At 49.5% G+C, this 21,806-nt stretch overlaps 2 protein-coding genes across 2 annotated transcripts; one reads left to right on the forward strand and one right to left on the reverse strand.

Annotated features, from left to right (window-relative positions):
* Window positions 1-2,191: 2,191 nt before the first annotated feature.
* Window positions 2,192-8,831, reverse strand: CIMIP5 (ciliary microtubule inner protein 5). The gene is made up of 3 exons (XM_076000463.1): window positions 8,363-8,831; window positions 4,474-4,513; window positions 2,192-2,782 (listed from the first exon to the last, which is right to left on the reverse strand). The coding sequence occupies exons 1-3, from the start codon at window positions 8,587-8,589 to the stop codon at window positions 2,591-2,593; spliced, it is 459 nt and encodes a 152-aa protein (XP_075856578.1). The 5' UTR covers window positions 8,590-8,831; the 3' UTR covers window positions 2,192-2,590.
* A 4,360-nt stretch (window positions 8,832-13,191) lies between these two features.
* On the forward strand, window positions 13,192-19,020 carry LOC105880216 (solute carrier family 66 member 3-like). The gene is made up of 4 exons (XM_076000552.1): window positions 13,192-14,014; window positions 14,862-14,982; window positions 17,033-17,074; window positions 18,916-19,020. The coding sequence occupies exons 1-4, from the start codon at window positions 14,012-14,014 to the stop codon at window positions 19,005-19,007; spliced, it is 258 nt and encodes an 85-aa protein (XP_075856667.1). The 5' UTR covers window positions 13,192-14,011; the 3' UTR covers window positions 19,008-19,020.
* The last annotated feature ends 2,786 nt before the right edge of the window (window positions 19,021-21,806 follow it).

Raw genomic sequence — 21,806 nt, forward strand, 5'->3', positions numbered from 1 at the left:
AGAAGCCTTCACCAGATGGTTTTAATGTTTTTTATTGATTCTTCCCTAAATCAGTTATTGCCGTCATAGTCATAAATTGGCAATTTTTCTGTTATTGTTTGTTTTGTATTCTTCAATAGAAAAGAGATTTTCCTCAGTACTTCAAATGTGTAAAAAATTATTGGCGTGAACTTGTAGATTCTTGGTTTTTTTTGTGTTTTTTTTGAGACAGAGTCTCGCTTTGTTGCCCAGGCTAGAGTGAGTGCCGTGGCGTCAGCCTAGCTCACAGCAACCTCAAACTCCTGGGCTCAAGCAATCCTCCTGCCTCAGCCTCCCGAGTAGCTGGGACTATAGGCACGCGCCACCAGCCCGGCTAATTTTTTCTCTATATATTAGTTGGCCAATTAATTTCTTTCTATTTATAGTAGAGATGGGGTCTCGCTCTTGCTCAGGGTAGTTTCGAACTCCTGACCTTGAGCAATCCACCCGCCTGGGCCTCCCAGAGTGCTAGGATTACAGGCGTGAGCCACCACACCCGGTGGATTCTGGGTTATTATTGCTGTTGTTATTCATTGGGTTCGTGGGTGCTGGCTGCGGGTGGCTGTCACAGGTATGGTCGGGGGTGGGCTATTATTGTCCTTCATGTTGATGCTCATGTTGTCCCCAATTCAGGTTGGTTCTTACGTCCCTTTACATTTCCTCAGATGCTCCAGGCTCACCTTGCATGTTCCCTGGATGAAGGTCATTTCTTACCAGGGGGAAGCGGAGACTTAGGTCCTGCCCAGGCAGAGGTGATTCGAGAAGCCACAATGATGGAGAAAGCGTCCTTCCAGCTTTGCTGTGGCTCTCAGCTGCTCGCTCTGTAGCCAGGGTCCTGCTTCCCAGTTCTCCATTCTGAACCGACCCGAGCGTTTCTTGCTCTCAGTGCAGAACTGACCTTCAGTCTCCCTCTCCCCACCAGCCACTCCCTGGCACAGGCGTCCCCATCTAATTGTGTGTGTGCGTGGAAGGTGCAGAGACTGAGCCCTGAGACAGGCTAGCTGTCACCAGGAAACACCTGCAGGCTGCCGGGCATGTGTGAGCGGCCTTTGAGATGGTGCCAGACCATTCACCAGGTGTAGCAATAACTCAAAGCGACCATGGGGACCAGCCATGCCGTCCGGCACCTCCTTGCCATTCCTGCAGACCCCGCAGAGCAAAACCCCTTTTAAAACCCCTGTCCTCAACCTGAATCTTTGAAATGGTTTCTTCGAGGCACTAACCTTGGCCATTTCCCCACTGCTAGCTCTAGAATAGTCACCTTCTTTTTACCACTCCTCATCCTTGTTATTGGCTTTTACAAGTGGTGAGTGGCCGAGGCTGTGGCCGGTTATAATTCCAGTCCCTACCCAGAGCCCTGCTGCTCCCTGGCCCGTGGGCTCTGAGCTGTTCTGTGTCCTTATTGATAATGCCCGTCTGCTTTGCTAGTGCTGACGCGCAGGCTCGGTGCCCACTTCCCCAGGGCTGAGGTCCGGAGGCCTCCTTTGCTCTGGCCCAAACAAGGTGAGAGGCTGGGTCAGGACTTTAGTGCAGATGCCCTCTGTCCTGATTCCCCGGGCTCCCACTGGGTGCCGTGGGGGTAGAAGCAGCCATCCTATTGAAAAGAAGGCAGCTGTGGCAGGGAGCAGAGGGCAGGTGGGGCTGGCGTGAGGCAGCGTCTACTAGGATGACAGCACACACAGGGGCGAGGCCACAGGGGTTGGCTGCAGGGGGCATGCAGGCGGCTTCAGTGTGCTTGTATGATTCGGTTGGGCCCTTGTGCCCTAGTGACGTGCCATGAGAAGAACATGTCCAGGAGGCTGTGGGTCCAAGAGAGTGCAAGATATCTGGGTAAGACTCAGATCCAGCCTGAAATGTGGAGCCAAGTCCAGCCAAGGTCAGCCGCCCCAGCTCCATGCAGACCTGTGAGCAAGAATGGAGGTGTTCGTTACACAGCACTGTTGCAGCTGACTAGTCCACTCTGTGAAAGAGCCGGCACTGCCTGAATGCTCAGAGAAGAGACTCTTGGAGCTGGTGATGTCCCTAGAATCTGTCTCCTTCTCCCCTCCCCCCATTCCATGGCCTGGCACGGGGAACGCGACATGCAGAAGTCAGAGGTGAGGTGGATCCTGGCTCTTCACCAGCTGTGTGCCCCTGAGTAGCTTCGTTCCCTGAACAAAGTCTTTGCCTTTGTTTCCAAACCTTCCAGTGGTGACCGTCCTACCTACAAAGGAGACAACCTGGGTACAGTGCCCAGCACAGAGTCTGTGTTTATCTGTCACACCATCTGTGAGTGGCTGTGCTTCCAGGAGTGGCAGAACAGGCGCCCTCCCTGGGCCTCCTACCCTCCCCCCAGGACAGGCAGCGAAGCCCCGGATGACCGTCCAGTCTGCACAGGCTAGACCCCCGCAGCCATGGTCACCCTCCACTCCTCCTGCACCTCCTGCTCCCACACTCGCCCTCAGACGGAAACAGTCCTGTTTTCTGGCTGCCTTGTGCGGATGGTGACCGGGCTACGCCTGGGCCAGGCCAGCCCGGAGCCTCCACCCTGCACACGCCCACCTGGGGAAGGCCGGCCGGGCCCCCCTCGCTCCTAGACCGGCTGCAGCTCTTCTTCCAGCTTCTTCTTGCGGGCCCCTTCCACGAAGAAGAAGTCCATGCCGATGAGCGCCTGCCCCAGGGGCGTGTCCACCCTGCTGCCCACGACCCGGTTCGCGGAGTTGGGGACGGTGTCCGAAAAGAAAGGAACATAGTCCGGCAGCTTCTCAGGCTCCTTCTTATTGCCCTGAGGAGAAGGGACAGTTCAGGTCTTGTGCTGTGTGGACAAAAGGAGGGACCCGGGGGGCTGCAGGGGCCCCTCGGGGCGGAGGACAGCAGGGAGCGGATGGCTCTCTGTCTGAAGCTTCTCTGGGGGCCTCTGTCCTGGTTTGGATCTGGGTCCCCTGCGGGTGACCTGGCTCCACAGCCTTTGCCGGGCTGGCTCTCTCTTCCTTGATCCCAGAGCCCTTGACTTTTACTCTGTGACCTGCAGTGACAGAGGGAGGGACCGTGTCTTATTCTTTCTAGCCCCATGTCCTAAGATGCTGCTTCACAGGTGGTGGGAGGACGAAGGTTTTGATTTGGTTTTTTTTTTTTTTTTTTTTTTTTTGAGACAGGGTCTCACTTTGTTGCCCAGGCTAGAGTGAGTGCCGTGGCGTCAGCCTAGCTCACAGCAACCTCAATCTCCAGGGCTCAGCGATCCTTCTGCCTCAGCCTCCCGAGTAGCTGGGACTACAGGCATGCACCACCATGCCCAGCTAATTTTTTGTATATATATTTTTAGTTGGTCAATTAATTTATTTCTATTTTTGGTAGAGACGGGGTCTCGCTCAGGCTGGTTTCGAACTCCTGACCTTGAGCAATCCGCCCGCCTCAGCCTCCCAAAGTGCTAGGATTACAGGCGTGAGCCACCACGCCCGGCTGATTTGGTTTTTTGTTAATTTTTACTTAAAGAGTAATATTCATACACAAAAGTGTACAAATCATGACTACAGTCCAACAAATTTTCACACAGTGAGCAGGACTGTGTAACCCTGCCTACATCGGGAAATACGGTCAGCCCGTCTCACCTCCCGCCCCTCAGATGTTCTCTCTGCCCCTGTGCCAACCTGACCTTGACCTCTGACACCGGGCATCAGTTTGCCTGGTTTAGAACTTTATATTAGTGGAATCGCGTCTCTTCTGTCCGGCTTCTTTCTCTCAGCACTATGTTTGTGAGATTCAGTCACATTGTGTGTGTGGTTGCAGTTCACTCATTCTCACTGCTGTGCGACACTCCATGGTGTGAACTGTGGGAACAGTCCACAAGTTATTTGCCTGCACTGCTGTTGGGCACGCTTGGGTTGATTCCAGTTTGGGGCTGTCATGAGCATCCGGGTACAGGCCTTTTGGTGACCTCTGTCACTGATGGACGAATGAGTGAATATGTGAATTAAAAATAACCTGATGAGTGGGGGAACAGTCCTTACTCTTCCTAACTCAGTGGCACAACCAGTCCCGCCATGAGCTCCTGGCTTCCGCCTGGGAAGGTCCATGCCAAGGCGGCCCCACCCTGTGGGTGTGGTGCAGATCCCAGAGGTCATGTTGCTGTTACTCAGCCCCTGGCAGGGAGAGACTCTTACAGGCTACAAGCCCAGACCAGAAGCTCAGTGCAGGATGTCAGGTCTCACAAGCTAAATTCTCCCTCCCAGGTTACAGTGAGCTACGAGCGTGCCGCTGCACTCCAGCCTGGGCAGCAGAGCAAGACCGGTCTCTGAAAAGAGGGAGGGAGGGAGGGGTAGAGAGAGAGAGAGAGAGAAGTCAGTGTGGGGTGAATGAGGCTGGCGGGTTAGGCAGAGTTAGGTCGCAGGAAGCTTTGTAAGCCACTTTGTTAGCTGAGTGAAGAAAAAACGAATATTCAAACTGCAAGCACATTTGACAGGAACACACTCGCCTTACCATGGGGTCATAGTCTTTCAGGAAGCTCCAGTTCTCAACCCTGGAAAGGAAGAACATGTTGGCAGTGTGAGTTCTCACTCTGTGGAGTCGATGCAACTATGTATCACCTGGAAGAACCAAAGAGCTTTTAAGTGAAAGCAATGCCAAGTGTCAACCAGCTACTTCGGGTACCCTACAAAATGGACAAGCAATTCAACGACTTTCCCCAGAGTGGCAACTATGGTGCCAGAGGACGTTGCAGGCTGCCTAAGGGGACCACTGGCTGCAGTCTCAACACCCGCCTCTGTGCGTTTTCAGAAGGCCACGTTAGGTGCGCTCAAGCATTTTGTGAAGAAAAACCAGTTTCCATGTCCTCAAGCCTCTGCAACCTTCTAGCATGGGGGACAGAGGAGGGTGGGGGAGGAGTGGAAAGATGGAGGGTGACCTAGACGAGGACGGCATTACCTGCACTGGTAGTTTAATTTTTATTTTCAACTATTTTTTAAAAGTCAAGCAATTCTACAAGACATGATAAAGCCAGCCATCTCTGCCCCCATCTTCACAGCCCCTGAGCCCCGCACCCTACAGTCAACCGTTCCCAGTCTTTCTGCTGTTTCTTCAAGCCTTTTGTGTCCATGTTTTGAAATGATATGCTTATACAGCTGTTTCTTAATATTTTTTTTAATTAAAATTTATCTATTGACTTCCTATTCTGGGAGGTGATGAGTTAGCATTCTTACCCCCATTTTCTCACTCATTGTTCTAAAATAATTATATTATACATCTTGGTTAAATTGCTATTTATTGTGCATATCCCATGGTTATGTAAATGCTATTCACTGATGACCTAAGGAGTACAATATGATTCCAGTTCCTTTCTTATACAACTTAGTATATTTTCTTGTCTTTTCTTTTTTGAGACAAGGTCTCACTCTGTTGCACAGGTTAGAGTGCAGTGGTGTCAGCATAGCTCACTGCAACCTTGAACTCCTGGGCTCAAGCCATCCTTCTGCCTCAGCCTGCTGAGTAGCTGGGACTACAGGCATGCACCACCATGCCCGGCTAATTTTTCTATTATTTTTTTTTTAGGTTTCACTCCTGCTCAGGTTGGTCTTGAATTCCTGACTTCAAGTGATTCTCCTGCCTCAGCCTCCCAGAGTGCTAGGATTACAGGTGGGAGCCCACCATGCCCAGCCTCCTAATGGTCCTTTTGCCTCTCTGCAGCCCGGGCTAACTTCTCTGGCATCTCCTGGCCGCGCCTCTGCCCTGCCGGTAAATGTTGCAAGTTCTTTGCTATGTCCTCACTTCTTCTGCTCCATCATATTCTTCCAGGGAAAGCTCATTCATATCGACTGGGTCAATACCCACCTTTTTCTTTTTTAAATTGAGAAATAATTCACATATTGTAAGATTTACCTTTTAAAGTGTACAATTCAAAAGTTTTCAGTATATTCACAGAGTTGTGCAGCCATCATCACTATCTGATTCCAGAACAAATTCATCACCTTGCCATCCCCTGGTACGCATTTAGCAGCCACTCCCCACTTTACCTTACCATCAACTCCCAGGAACCCCAAATCTACTTTCTGTCTGTACAGGTTTTTATTTTTATTGTCTGACTCCTGATCTCATGTTCAACTCCCTCCCAGCCAACTCCATTTGGGTGTGGTTGAGACATTTAAAACTCACCAGAACTCAGCACCTTCATCATTTGTCTTCTCCTCCCCATTAATTATGCAAGCTGGAGATCTCTGGCACCCTACATTCCTTCCTCACCTTGCTTCCCACATCTACTCAGTTTGCAGATTTTTTCTGCCATCCTACAGGCTGTCTGTTCACTCTGTTAATTGTTTTCTTTGCTGTGCAGAAGTTTTTCACATGCAGAAGAATGGAATTGGACCCTTTTCTTATGCCATACACAAAAACCAACTCAAAAACATAGGAGAAAGCTTCATGGCATTGGTCTTGCCAATGATTTCATGGATATGACACCAAAAGCACAGACAACAAAAGCAAAAATTGACAAATGAGATTATATTAAACTAAAAAACTTCTGTGGAGCAAAGGAAACAGAGTGAAAACCCAACCAATGGAATGGGAGAAAATATTTACAAAGCAATATCTGATTAGGGGTTAATTGCCAAAATATATAAGGGGCTGCTATAACTTAATAGCATAAAACCAAATAACCCAGCTGAAAAAATGGGTTAAGGACTTGAAGAGACATTTCCCCAAAGAAGACATATGAATAGATAACAGGTATATGCAAAGATGCTCAATGTCACTTATCATCAGGGAAATGCATGTCAAAACCACAATGAGATGTCACCTCACACCTATTAGAATGGCGATTATAAAAGAAACAAAACAAAATAAAGGACAACCAATGAGTGTTGGCAAGGATGTGGAGAAACCGGAACCCTTGTACACTTTTGATGGGAATGCAAAATGGTGCAGCTGCTGTGGAAAACAGTATGGAGGTTCATCAATAAATTAAAAATAAAGCTACCACATAATTTAGCAATCCCACCTCTGAGTATTTATCCAAAATAATATTATCATCAGGATCTCAAAGAGATTTCTGCATTCCCATGTTCATTATACCACTGTTTTTGTTAATAGTAGCCCAAATATGGAAGCAACTTAAATATCCATCAACAAATAAATGGATAAAGAAAATGTACCATACATATATACTGTAATATTTTTCAGCCTTAAAAGGAAGGAAATTCTGCAATAGTCTAAAACATGGCTACACCTAGAGGACATTATGTTAAGTAAAATAAGCCAGACAAATACTGCATGTTTCCACTTATATGAGGTACCTAAAATAGTCAAACTCATGGAAGCAAAGAATAGAACCGTGGTTGCCAGAGGCCGGGGGGAGAGGGCAGTGGGCAGTTGCTACTCAATGGGTATGAAGTTTCAGTTGTGCAAGATGAGTAAGTTCTAGAGATCTACTAGACTGGTCGTTTTAAAATGTAACCTAGATCATGTCATGCTTTTGCTTGAAACCCTTGGGACCTCCTTATGTTTGGAAAATATCCTCCACATTTTTATGAGTGCTTGGGTGGCTCTCACACTTGGCCCTCATCCTGGGGCCCTCCCCACGGCTGGCCAGCTGTGCCTCAGCCACAGGGACATTCTGCATTTTGTTTTGTAAGTGCACCGAACCCCTTTCTTGGCCCCTTTTCATATTTCAGGTCTCAGCCTAATGTCACCTCCAAGAGGCTTCCTGAGAGAGGACCCACTACCCCCAAGTTGGTCCCTTCATATCACCAGGCACAGTTCGTACTTGGTTATTTCTCTGCTGCCTTTTGCTGCCCTGTCCTGAGAATGGAGCTCTGTGGAGACACGGCCTGTGCTGTCCCCTGCTGCAGCCCTGCAGACCAGCTCATGGGTATTTTTTTAAAGTTTTTAGTCATTATGGATACATAATAGTTGCATATATATATGGGGTGCAGGTGCTATTTTGGTAAAAGCATGCAATGCATAATGATCAAACCAGGGTACCTGCAGTGTCCCTCGTGGGTACTTTGTGAGTGAATGAGTGCATGAAGGGGCGTCCTGTCTCGAGGACAGCCAGCCAGCATCTGTCACCCAGGCTGACCAACAGCTCCCTGCGGGGACTTCCCCCAGCTGTTTGAGTTTCAGGCGTAGGGACACGTCTAAACTGAGAGGGGCAGTTAGAATGAGCGAGGTGGGCTGGCCTAGCCCGGGCTGGGTGGGCCCATCCCCCGCCCCTACATGCTCTCTGTCCCTTGGCCTGGATCATTTTCCCACCACCTCCCTTTCTCCAGAAGCTTCCTAGACCTGCAGGCAGGCTGAGGGAGCAGGGAGGAGGGGCAGGGACTCAGCAGGTCTGGTCCAGAAAGGGAGTCAGTCCCAGGAGGGCAGGGCAGGGACTCACCAGCGCCGCAGGCCCCGCTGCTCCGCCTCCAGCAGCTCCCTCCACAGCTGGTCCTGCTGCGCGCCCTCCGCTACCTGTGCCTTCGCCTTTGGGGCCTGGGGGGCCGGGCAGCCACCCGCAAGACCCTTGCCCGCCACAGGGCCACTCTGGACAGCCGGCCTGGTGCGGGGCAGCCGGTACCCAGCTGATGTGGTTCTCTGGAGCTCAGGGGTGGGGCGGCTCCCCATGGGTGCAAGTGTGTGTGTGTGTGTGTGTGTGTGTGTGTGTGTGTGTGTGTGTGTGTGTGTGCCTGTCTGTGGCAGAGAGAGAGAGAGAGAAAGAGAGCAAGAGAGCACTCGCCAGCCCCTGAGCTTCACCTCTCCTGGGACACTCTCCTGTCCCCCAGGGAGCCTGGGCAGGGGTCCTCCTCGCTGTCCCCTGAGCCCCAAGCTCAGAGTGGCCAACGGGGACTGGGGCCCTGCAGGCTGGGGAGGGCAAAGGAGGCCAGCTGTGTTTAAACTCTGGCCTGTGTTGACTGTTGTCCTGGGAACAGCTTCTCAGCCTGCCAGGAAGGGGCGGGGCCGTGTGTGTGTGTGTGTGTGTGTGTGTGTGTGTGTGTGTGTTCCAAACCCTGAGGATGGGGTGCAGACAGTTCCTGACAGGGTGCCATGCCCAGCTCAGCACCCAGGGATCCAGGAAGAGGAGAGACAGCCCAGCAAAGGGTGTGGAGTCAGGTCACTCTTGGGGACCCAGATCCAAACCAGGACAGCAGCCCTGGAGGTGTTTAGACAGAGAAGCCATCGCTCCCTGCTGTTCTCTTCCACCCCAAGGGCCCCCTGTAGCACTCGGGTCCCTCCTTTTCTCCACACAGCCCAAGACCCGAACTGTCCCTTCTCCTCAGGGCAATAAGAAGGCCCGGCCGGCCTTCCCCAGGTGGGCGTGTGCAGGGTGGAGGCTCCGGGCTGGCCTGGCCCAGGCGTAGCCCGGTCACCATCCGCACAAGGCAGCCAGAAAACAGGACTGTTTCCATCTGAGGGCGAGTGTGGAAGCAGGAGGTGCAGGAGGAGTGGAGGGTGACCCAGACTGCGGGGGTCTAGCCTGCGCAGACTGGACAGTCATCCGGGGCTTTGCTACCTGCCCTGGAGGGAGGGTAGGAGGGCCAGGGAGGGCGCCTGTTCTGCCACTCCTAGAAGCACAGCCACTCACAGATGGTGTGACAGATAAACACAAACTCTGTGCTGGGCACTGTACCCACGATGTCTCCTTTGTAGGTAGGATGGTCACCACGGGAGAGGTTTAGAAACTAAGCCAAAGACTTTGTTGAGTCTGCTTGCAGGAATGGCAAGGAGGTGCCAGACGGCATGGCTGGTCCCCATGGTCGCTTTGAGTTATTGCTACACCTGGTGAATGGTCTGGCACCATCTCAAAGGCCGCTCACACATGCCCGGCAGCCTGCAGGTGTTTCCTGGTGAGAGCTGGCCTGTCTCAGGGCTCAGTCTCTGCACCTTCTACGCACACACACAATTAGATGGGGACGCCTGTGCCAGGGAGTGGCTGGTGGGAAGAGGGAGACTGAAGGTCAGATCTGCACTAAGAGCAAGAAATCCGCAGGCCGGTTCAGAATGGAGAACTGGGAAGCAGGACCCTGGCTACAGAGCGAGCAGCTGAGAGCCACAGCGAAGCTGGAAGGACGCTTTCTCCATCATTGTGGCTTCTCGAATCACCTCTGCCTGGGCAGGACCTGAGTCTCCGCTTCCCCCTGGTAAGAAATGACCTTCATCCAGGGAACATGCAAGGTGAGCCTGGAGCATCTGAGGAAATGTAAAGGGAACCAACCTGAATTGGGGACAACATGAGCATCAACATGAAAGACAATAATAGCCCACCCCTGACCACACCTGTGACAGCCACCCGCAGCCAGCACCCATGAACCCAATGAATAACAACAGCAATAATAACCAAGAATCCACGAGTTCACGCAAATAATTTTGTACACATTTGAAGTACTGAGGAAAATCTCTTTTCTATTGAAGAATACAAAATAAACAATAACAGAAAAATCACCATTTTATGACTATGACGGCATAACTGATTTAGGGAAGAATCAATAAAAAAACATTAAAACCATCCAGTGAAGGCTTCCTTTTTTCTTTGTTTTTTTTTTTTTTGATACAGAGTTTCGCTTTGTTGCCCAGGCTAGAGTGAGTGCCGTGGCGTCAGCCTAGCTCACAGCAACCTCAAACTCCTGGGCTCAAGCAATCCTTCTGCCTCAGCCTCCAGAGTAGCTGGGACTACAGGCATGCGCCACCATGCCTGGCTAATTTTTTCTATATATATTAGTTGGCCAATTAATTTCTTTCTATTTACAGTAGAGACGGGGCCTCGCTTTGCTCAGGCTGGTTTCGAACTCCTCACCTCGAGCAATCCGCCCGCCTCGGCCTCCCAGAATGCCAGGATTACAGGCGTGAGCCACCGCACCCAGCCCCCTGGTGAAGGCTTCTTAGAGACCAGTAAATGCTGAAGTCTAGAAGATGCTGTATAAACCAAATTATTAAACTTACACTCACCAATAACAGGACAAGTGACACGAGTGCCTCCCCATGGGACACACCGTGACAATGCCCGCACCATCCCAGGAGCACTGCACCCAGGAGCATTGTACCCAGGGATCACTCAATGCACAAAGAAAAAAAAAAAAGTGTGATCGTAGTGTAATCAGGAAGAAATTCTAGGAAAACCCAAATTGAGGAACATCTGCTGAATAGCTGGCCTTTATTATTTGAAAATATCAATGCCATAAGAGACAAAGGAAGGGTGAGGAAGTGACTCAGATTAAGGATGGTTCAGACCATGATCTTTGACCAGCTCCTGGGTCTAAGCAAAAGCAGCCACGAAGGACACTCTGCAGACTAGATATGAGGTAACGTGGACTAAATATGAGAGAAGAGCACTGTGCCAGTGTTAAGGTGCAGAGTGGGGCAGTTCCACTGCGGTTCTGTAGAAGAAACCCTTGTCCTTAGGAGGAGTGTGCGGAAGTGTCTGGCAAAACAACATGATGTCCATCACACATGGTGTGTAAACAGAGACAAATAGAGCTTACCTAGATTAAAATATCACTAATTGACTCATCTAGGTGAAGAGTACATGAGTATTCATGGTGCTATTCTTGCAACCTTCCTATAGGTTTAGGAAGTTAAAAAAAATTAAGGTGAGGGAAATGCCACCACCAAAGGCTTCTGAGTTGACTCTCCCCTGCTGAAGAGGGTAGGGGGTGGGAGGGGTAATGCAGTCAGTCATTGCTCAATTCTAAGTCCCTCCTGAAGGAGAGGCCAGCTTCAGTCACACTCTGCTCAGTTGTGGCCACATAGGGTCGGGCTCACGTAGCTGGCTGTGTCCAGTGTAGCCGTGGAGGGAAGACGAGGCAGAGGTCTCCAACATGGCACTGTCTTGTGCTGGAGAGATCTCCCGGGTGAGCACTGCAGAAACCCCATCCAAGCACTGCCGGACCTCCTGAAGGTGCAGAGGAACCTTGAAGATGAGCTGTTCTGAGATGGTCATCTGGGCTGCAGGGCCAGCAAGCTGCCGGGGTGTCCCAGCTGGGGGGTGGGAGCTTGGACCCAAACACCTTCCCGCAGGCCCAAACAGGACTCCAGCTAGGACCACCCAGCCCCCAAAAGCCAGTGATCACAACTCCCAAACTCGGTTTTCAAGTCTGCACCTGTTGGGGAATGACTATACATACCCAGCACCAACTGTATGCCTCTCAATCACCTTCTGAGTTGGGAATGCTTCCCCCCCCCCCTTTAAAATGAAGAAAGTCTAGCAGTCTGGGAGGCTGAGGTGGGAGGATCCCTTGAGGTTAGGAGATGGAGACCTGCGTGTGCAAGAGCAAGACACGCCCAGCTGAGGCTCCAGACTCAGCACCGCATTTTGTGACTTTCCTGGGTTCACGGTCCGGCCCCAGCACAGACGCGAGTCGGGGCTGCTCGGAGGCCCGTCCGGTCGCCTTCCCCGGTGGGCGGGGTCCGCTTCACCTCCTCCGGGACAGGGTCGCTCTGGCGGCCGGAGTCCGGGAGGGAGGCGGGGAGGCTCGGTTCCCCGCCCCGCCGCTCCGGGAGGGCGCGCCTCGAGTGGCCCCGCTGCGTCCCCGCGCCGTCCCGCGGCCGCCCCAGCCCGTGGCCGCGGGCGCACTTGGACACGCACACGACGGGGGCGCTGCGCGTCCCGCCAGGTTCCCCCCCGCGGTGCTCAGAGGAACTCAGCTCGTTGGGGTGAAGGAATTCCAGCAGGACAGTCCCCTCCCCTGCGGGCGCGCGTTGGCCCTCGGCCCCCAGCCGCGGGAGAGCGGGGCCGCGGGGCGATACCGGCGGGTCCTCACCGCGAGTCGGAGAGCGCGGGACGCGAGGCAGCCGCGGAAAAGCGCCGGGCGGGCGGGGCGGGGCCGCCGCTGGGGGCGGGGCGGGGCGAGGACGAGGGCGGGGCAATGCCAGGGATGGGCGGGACCAGGTGGGCTCGGAGGCGGGGCGACTCCAGTAGCGGGCGAATCCGGGAGCGAGGTGGGTTCGGAGGCGGGGCGAATCGGGGGCGGGGCCATGCCAGTGATGGGCGGGACAAGGTGGGCTCGGAGGCGGGGCGAGTCTGGAGGCGGGGCCAATCCGGGAGCAAGCTGGACTCGGAGGCGGGGCGAGTCTGCAGGAGGGGCGACTCCAGTAGCGGGGCCAATCCGGCAGCGAGGTGGGCTCTGAGGCGGGGCAAGTCAGGGAGGGGCGGGGCCTGGTTGGAGGCGCGGCGAGTCAGGGGCGGGGCGCAGATTGGGCGGGTTGGGGCGGGTCCCGGCGAGGCGCGGGGCAGGCGGAAGGGTTGGGCCGAGCGGGCGGCTGACACTGAGCGGCCCTGGTTGACCAGGCTACTCTTATTCAGTTCTGCTGACTTTTAGCACAGGGCGCCATACATTTCAATCCCTTCATTTAATTAATGGTGTTAGTTATAATCACGGCGATCTCTTGAGTCCCAGTGATGTGGCTGTTGGCATTCAGCAGGTAGACGGGGCAAGAATGCTAGGTGCACATTACAGATAGACAAGCCAGGTCAAGAGACGGAAGTGCCTGGTTCAGGGCAGTCCCGAGACTCCTGGCCGGCCGTTCCAGCGCCCTCTTCAGCCGTCACTCAGCTGCATCGTTTCTAGGGTGGAGCTGGTGGGACGGGGATCGGTGGACAGGTCCACATCACCCCAGTTTCGCAGAACATTCCTACTCTGCAGTGTGGGTCCTCCCTTTTAAGTGCTTGACTTTTGACAGTGAATTGAGACCGCTGCCTGGTGAGGGATTGAGCGGGTGTTACAACCATCAGGATGTTCCCAGTCCCAGGGAACAGCCCGAGCACACAGGTGTCTTTGCGTTTTTCTCCCAAAATCTGCTTTGTTCTTTTGAACTCTGAGCAGATGTTCACGCGAAACCCTTTCTGTCTTCTCCAAAGTTGACAAGTGCTAGCAGAACCGCCCCCAGTTCCACGCTTGGTTTCCGTGTGCGGCTCTCTGTGGTCTTGGTTTGTTTGGGTGGGACGGGAGGGTGGTCCTGCCAGGTGCCCCACTGCTGTCTGCCTTAGCACCGGGAAAGATTGGTGTGTTCCTGGTTCATCCTCACCCTGCAGAAGTGGATCCTAGACCTGGCCATGGTGAGTACCACCCTTGAAAAGGACGTGTGTGAGAAGTAGCAAGCTGCCCTGGACAGAACTTTCGAGATCAAATGTGAAACCTGCTCAATTTTCAGCTGCACTAAGGGATAATCGGAATCAAAGTACAGTGCTATCCAAATATTAAATGGTATTATTCTCATTTAAATGTGGGCCAAATTTATTTGTAAACTTTCTCTTTGGGGGCCATAGAGAACCAGATTGGGGAGGTGGTTAACTGTAGTATAATGAAAAACTGAGCGTCAGTTGAGAGCTGCTTATTAGGCTAATAATTACATGCTGGTTTCATACTATTTTTCTGACTTTACCTTCCAAATATTGCTTTTCTTCCCTCAGCATGCAGGGTGCTGCAGGCTAGCTTGCGAAGATCTTAACTCTGCCAGGCAGCCCAGGGCCTGAGCCAGCCGCAGTGTGGACTTGTTATTGAAGAGCCAGAAATTCAGGGCTGATGTTTGAGTCGAGGAGTTTGTCAGTTCCAAACAGCATGGTTTTCCCCAGGCTCCAAAATGCAGTGTCTTTATTTTTTATTGGGGGGTATGGATAGATAAGCCTTTGTGGCCAGGCAGTAGATTCATTCTTACTCCCAGCTTCAAACTAGCTATAGCCCATGAGTTACCCACTGCACAGCGGAATCTGTGAGTTATTAATACACGTCTCACTGTTGCGTTCTTTTTCACCAAACTTAGGTTCAACCTCGTATTGTACAAATTGATTATGATTTGACCAGAAAATTTGGCTTCAGGCATGCTTGGAATATCTGGTGCTCTTGTACTTTTCTTATTTTTTTACAAATAGACTCTTGACCCTGTCACGTTTTGTCTGCACACAGAATTTATGTACTTTCATCAGTGCGGCCAGTAAGTTTGCGCAGCTCCAGTGCCTGTGGAAGACGAGGGACTCGGGAGCCGTGAGCGCGCTGACCTGGAGCCTCTCCGCCTACACCTGCGCAGGTGAGGGCCTGGCGCCAGTGTGTCTCCAGCGCCAGGTGTCTCCCTGGCAGTTGCTACCTTGGCTCTGAAGTGCCATGGTCCTGGCTCCCCAGGCAGAACCTCCCAGCTGAGTGTATCCATATTTACAAGGGGGATTTAAGCAGACTGCCCTCCATTTTCTGCAAGATCCATATTCCAGATGCCAGAAAAAGAAGAAAAAAGTGAAAGTAAAAATCAGGCCTTATAATCACAGGTCCCGTCTTTGAAAAGTATCAAGAGGTTGATTATATTGAATCTGCTAATTTATTTTAAAAATTTGAACCTTTGTAACATATTAAGAGGATGAAAATCATACATTGGCTTTTAAGAATGAATGAAGTTTGTAGCAGTGGAGGGATTTCCCGCAGCCACATTGTTTGGTCTTAACTTTAGAATTTCCACTGTTTGTTTGTGTTCTCGCAAGAGCTGCCTAAAACCCATGCATACTACATATAGGCAGAAACATTTAAAAAATGCAGAGCTAGCATATTAATTGGATTTACTAGTTTTAGATATCTTACTGTCTCATGATTCTTCTGCATTTTAAAAGATCTATTTCTCTATCCATGGTTGGTGGTTGGGGTCTTTCTGTCCAAGGTTATTTAACATGAATACTTGTTGAGTTTTATTTTTAGCTTTAAAATGTTAAAGTTTTTATATACACACACACCACACATTTTCTTTATCCATTCACCTGTTGATGGACACTTGCGTTGATTCCACGTCTTGGCTATTGTGAACTGTGCCGAGTAAACATGGGTGCGCAGCTACCTCTTCCAGACACTGATTCCATTTGCTTTGGATGTGTATACCCACTAGTGGGATTTCTGGATCACATGGCAGTTCTATTGTTAATTTTTGGAGGAATCTCCGTACTGTTCTCCATCGTGGCTGTACTGATGCACATTGCCCAACAGCATGCAAGGCTTCCCTCTTCCCACGCCCTCTCCCACATTCATCTTTCATCTTTGTGACGGCGGCCATTCTGACAGCTGTGAGGTGTGTCTTATTGTGGTTTTGATTTGCACTTCTCTGATGACTAGTGATGTGGAGCATTTTTTCATATACTTGTTGGCCATTTGTATGTCTTCTTTGAGAAATGTCTATTTAGATCTTTTGCCTATTTTTAGATCAGGTCATTTGTTTTTCTTTTTTCTCTTATATTTAAGTTAACAATATGGTATTGGGGTTATTTGTTTTCATGCTATTCAGTTGAGATCCTTCCGTATGTTGGATAATAACCCTTATCAGATATTTGGCTGTTAGGACATGAGAGTCCTTGTCGGCCACCTGCCTAACTGGAGTCTTCTCTCCCTTGACTTAAGATCAATGTCCTTCATTTAAATTGCTGACTTAACACCTGTTTACATGGTGTCTGCACCTAAAGCCTTGGGTCATCCAATTTGGCCACACAAAATTTCAGAGGATTTGATGTCTGCCCTTCAACATATGCTATGTGCAAAACATGTTAGGCAGAGGGCGAGTGTGTGATGGGTCGGTTTTGGGTTAGGAAAAGGCCCACCTTGAGTTGCAGGCGGTGGTGTTTTCTAACTCCCAATTCACGTAGCCTACGAGTGTCAGTTTCAGCTGTTACCCCGATTTCCTGCTTATTTGCTAAATGAAGGGCTATACCAGAAAAATGAATTAAACAGTTCTAGTCAGACTCTTAAGGAAACTGAGGCTCCGAAAAGGGTAAGATTTTCCTATCTATAAAACACAGGGGTAGAATTTAAAACATTGTTTTTTAACTAGGGAGAGCCTTTTTTTAAATAAACCACCCAGAAGCTCATTATGTAAATGAGATTTAATAGAGCTGCTTTTTGAGAGTGGGGGCGTGGCGGGTTGGCACGCACAGGCCGGGCAGGGGAAGCTCAGCCCCAGCCCTGGCTTCCCCGGGCAGGACCGAAGAACCTTCTGGGAACTGCTGCTTCTCTTATGAGCAGTTTCAAAGCCACTGGGCTAGGACGCATGGCTGGTTTGTACATGTTGTCTGAGAAGCAAGTCATTCATTGCTGCAAATTTTCTTTTACAGCAAGAATAGTCACAACCTTAATGACCACCAATGACTTTACAAGTAAGCAAAATATTTTTCTTCCCACTTCTGAGTTTTGTGCTGTTTGTGCCTTCTTCATTTGGAAAGTGTCTTAGGGTTCGTAGAGGGGCTCCGCTGTAAGGGATGATGGATGTAGAGGACAGCAGCAATGTATTCCTGGTTTTCATGAGTCACATTTTTATTATTAACCATGTACTTGCAGTACATGGGGCAGACTTCGCACTGTGGGTTGCAATAGTGGGTTGTATAGTGGGTCCCTATCTGCGAGGGCCCTTGGCTCCAGCAGCGGGACGGGCACAGGTGTCCGCGGTACCGGCTGTTCCTGCTGTGAGATGAGTTTAGAAAGCCCAGGGCAGGGCGAGCACCTGAGAACCGGACCTGGTCTGAGGCGCTGGGAAGATCACCTTGAAGAAGTGAAGTCTCACAGTGGGTAGAGATTTAGTCCAGGAAAGGGCGGGGCCACTGTGACAAGGAGCAGCGTGTGGCCAGCAGCAGAGAGGACAAAGGCCTGGAGACCCTGAGAGAACTCCGCAGGGCCGGGGCACGGGGGAGGGCGGGGAGCGTGGCGGGGTGAGGCTGGCCGTGGCCGAGCCGTCCAGAGTCGGGCGTCCGGCACCCAAGAGAAGTGCCCACAAACGGCAGGAAGGCTCCGAAGGTTTTTAAAGCAGGGGAGTGGTATACTCTCTTGACTGTATGCTCTTGTTCTGTGTTTCTAAAAGAAAAAGCTGTGATGGAGGAGAAAATACTTTGGGTAACTAAAAAAGAATCAGTAATTCCTTAGGCTTTCAACTCCCTAATTGAGCATACTACATATGTCTTTCGAAAATGATTAGAACAGATGGTGTCACCTGTGAAGACTGGAAAATGTCCCCAGCACATGGACCCCTTCCATAAGCGAATTATTATTTAATAGAGAAATACTGCTTCAGAACAGAGATGCATTTGTTGGTCTCTTCCTGGAGGTTGTACTTTTGGCTCCAATACTTTTTGTCAGCTCTGATTGTAGGATTAAGATTGTTCTGGTCAGAGAGTAAACCTTGATTAGTAGGGAATTGGAGAGAAGAGAGACCGGGTCTTCTCCCCAGGACCTCAAGAATGCTCAGTTTGGAAAGGAGAGTCAAACCCTAACTAAACAACAACCTACACACTAAAAATTAAGTTTACATGATCAAGAATATTCTAATTCTGATTTCTTATGTGTGACAGCTTTTCCTGAGACTTAGTATATCTGGGGATAACCTTTGAAAAACAGTTTAGCTAATATCTAACATGTGTTAATATCTCCATGTGTTTCAGAAACACAGAGATATCTTAAATCTCATAAACCTTATTTATCAAGAGGGTGATCAGGCCTTAAAGTGGAAGTTAAGTCATTGTTAAGGTTTTGGGGTTTTTAAATTTTTTTTTACAGAGTCACATTTTCGTGGTTACTTCAATATAAAATATGCTCTGACATTTGGGCAAGTTTTTCTGTTAAGAAATGTATAAGAATTGACAGAATGCGTTATACTAGCTTTGCTTAATATGGAAGGTTCTGTGTTACTGGTACTCTTAAGACTTCAAAGGAGTGAAGAGATTTTAAAAAGTTTTACTCCTTTTAGCCAGAGCCAAATGTCTCTAATCTTTTAAGATTTATTTATTCATGAAGTCAGGCCAAATGGCCAAAAGATTTTGATAGAAAGATCATTTCCCCAAAAATACTTGGAACCAGAGTTGTTCGAAGTCTTCATGATCCATAGTTAAGTTTCATTTTAGGGGTGGGGAGTGAAGTTTTATTTAGGATTATACTTTAGAGCAGGAGGTGATTTTGCTCTACTATGTGAAAAGTTTTTAATACACACTTTTGTTCTTTTTGATTTCAGTTCGTACACTTTTCGTGATCATGCTGGCTTTAAATATATGGGTAACAGCTACAGTACTTCGCTACTGCAAGACCGTTATAAAGGCTGAATGATGGGTTTATTATTCCTGCCCACAAGTGGATTTTTGAATCACTGAACCAAAGGAAAGAAGCTCCTTGCTAAATCAAGGTCTTATATAAATTTAGTCAATCGTGTCAGAATCTTTGAAGCCCAAAGTCTTTTTTAGACTTGAAGGAGCCCAGCCACTTAAATACTTGTTGAAGTGCCAATTTCCTCCATGTATTTTTTAATTTTCAGAATCTTTTAAGAAATAAATCCTTCATGATATTAAAAAAAAAAAAAAAAAAGAAAAAACAAATCCTCCCCATCAGTGGCAGTGAGTGGAGTGGGATTGTGCTGAAAGTCAGAAGCAGAACTGTAATAGATTACTAGGGTTCACTTTCTGGGACTAAAGTTTAATTGTAACATAGACATAACAGGACAGCCTTGTTTGTATGTCATAATACGGTACAACACCTGCTCACGCTCTAGCAAGGACATCAAGGGAAGCACAAAATATAATCGGCTTGAGTCTGTGTACCAAAATAGTCCTTTCACTTACCATTGTGCCTTAAGCAATTCCTAACAAAAGGTATTTACTGTTAGCTGCAACCTCTACTTAAAAAGAGGAAATCCTAAGAAAGTTTTTGATTCAAGCACAATGCTGCCTTTTAAAAATGGCCACACCTATGCAGGTACCAATATTGGGACCTGGTATAAAATGCCAGGTTTTGTCTATTGAAAACATATAAAGTCTACTGCTAGGTTCTGCCCAATTCTTATAGATTTTATTCTCATTATAGTGTCTTATACTTAACATGTTAGGATTACGTGTGTACTGTATTTTCCTCTTAAATATTAACCCAAACATTTAAAAATCTACTTTCTATCAAGGCACACTGGCTCATGTCTGTATTCCCAGCACTCAGGGAGGTCAACGTGGAGGACCACTTTTTACATTTTTTTTTGACTTTTATTTGTAAATGTTTTTTTTTTTTTTAATGAACAAAACATCAACATTTTATTTATTTATTTATTTATATTTTGAGACAGAGTCTCGCTTTGTTGCCCAGGCTAGAGTGAGTGCCGTGGTGGCAGCCTAGCTCACAGCAACCTCAAACTCCTGGGCTCAAGCAACCCTTCTGGCTCTGCCTCCAGAGTAGCTGGGACTACAGGAATGTGCCACCATGCCCAGCTAATTTTTTTTCTATATATACTAGTTGGCTAATTAATTTCTTTCTATTTATAGTAGAGACGGGGTCTCAGCTCTTGCTCAGGCTGGTTTCAAACTCCTGACCTTGAGCGATCTGCCCTCCTCTGCCTCCCAGAGTGCTAGGATTACAGTCATGAGCCACCGCGCTAGGCCTACATCAACATTTTAAATAAAGACAGGATCAACAACTGCACCTTACCAGGCCACACTGGAGCCTGAAACAAAAGGAAACATCACTACAGTAATACTGATTCTGCCTAGGAATCCTTAGGACACGGTCACACATTCCTTATTTGCACTCCAGGGTGAAGGGTCCAGTCAGGACTCTTCACCAGGCAGGAGATTGGCCTTCAGAGGCCTAGAAGGGAAGAGAAGGCTCTAGAGAGGAAGAAGTTGCCCCAAGTTATGCAAGTCCAGGAGTGCCTTTCAGAACCAGCCTGAATGAAGCCCACTCCCAAACCACCCCAGGTGCCCCCAGCACTGGGACTCAGGCCACACTGCTGCCCCTGCAGTAACAGACATACATCCCCTACCCCCACCTTTCACCCCAAGGAAACCCGGCAGGGGTTTGCCGGGTAATGGCCCACTCTAGCCTTCTGCACCAACTGGCATTCAGACCTCCCAGCAAGTCCAAAAGCAAAGGGGTTTCCATTCACTTTCAGAATGAACATTGACTCAGCACCTTCTCATGCCAAGTGTAGGTAGGTGCTAGGTTTTATTTAATGTACAGCAACCCCATGAAGTGAGTTTACTATCTCATTTTTCTAGCCTAGGAAACTGAAACTCCAAGCAGTTAAATAACTCGCAGCTCCAGGGCATTGCAAATATACTTGCTTCTCAAGGAGTTGTCTCAGCTCTGAAACCCGGCTGGCCTCAAACCCAGGACCTGGGAGGTTGGGCTGGAAAGTTCTAATCCTCTTTGGTTCCCACTATGGTCTGTCCATTTCCTTCCTCACAGAGGCTATCTTGGCTCTACCTAGCCACAACTCTCTGGGGCTTAGAAGAGGTGGCATTGCTTAGGCAAGAGGAGTTCGTGAATGAGTACACAGAAATGGGAAAGGGAGAAAGGTTGGTCCTCTCTCCTGGTGGTACCCCTACTAGGAGACAGCTAAGGCACACCTAGAACCTGCTTCCTATCCTGGGGAAGCCCCTGGTCCAGCCCTCCCTAGCTGACTCACTGGACCTGAGACATGAGTCACACTGCCTCCTTCCCCAGCCTGTGGTGACTGAGCCACCAGCCCACCAGGGAAACACAATGACATAAGCCCAACTCAACCACAGAGAAGAGGATGGAGACATAAGGAAGCAGACAGCAATGAACAACTGAGATTGGGGGGAGGAGGCAGGGAAGGGAAGGAATCTCCAGATCCAGGAACTTGCCTTGCTCTTCCAGACAGACACCTCTCCTCCCTTAGGGCTGGAGGCTGACCCTGTCAGCCCTACCCCCTTTTTGTCATGAAGGACCAGATAATGCCTAAAGTATATGAACCTTAGAAAGCTATTAGACCAGTGTTTGGGTGTAAGTTATTCATAGCCCTATGTACAATTCCACTGTTAGAAAGTCATTCCTTTAGCTTCAGATAAGAATACTTTGTTTGTTTAGGATACAAACAGTAGAGAAGGGTAAATCATGGAGCCT

This window comes from Microcebus murinus, chromosome 3 (assembly GCF_040939455.1).
Source record: "Microcebus murinus isolate Inina chromosome 3, M.murinus_Inina_mat1.0, whole genome shotgun sequence".
Classification (NCBI taxonomy): domain Eukaryota; kingdom Metazoa; phylum Chordata; class Mammalia; order Primates; family Cheirogaleidae; genus Microcebus; species Microcebus murinus.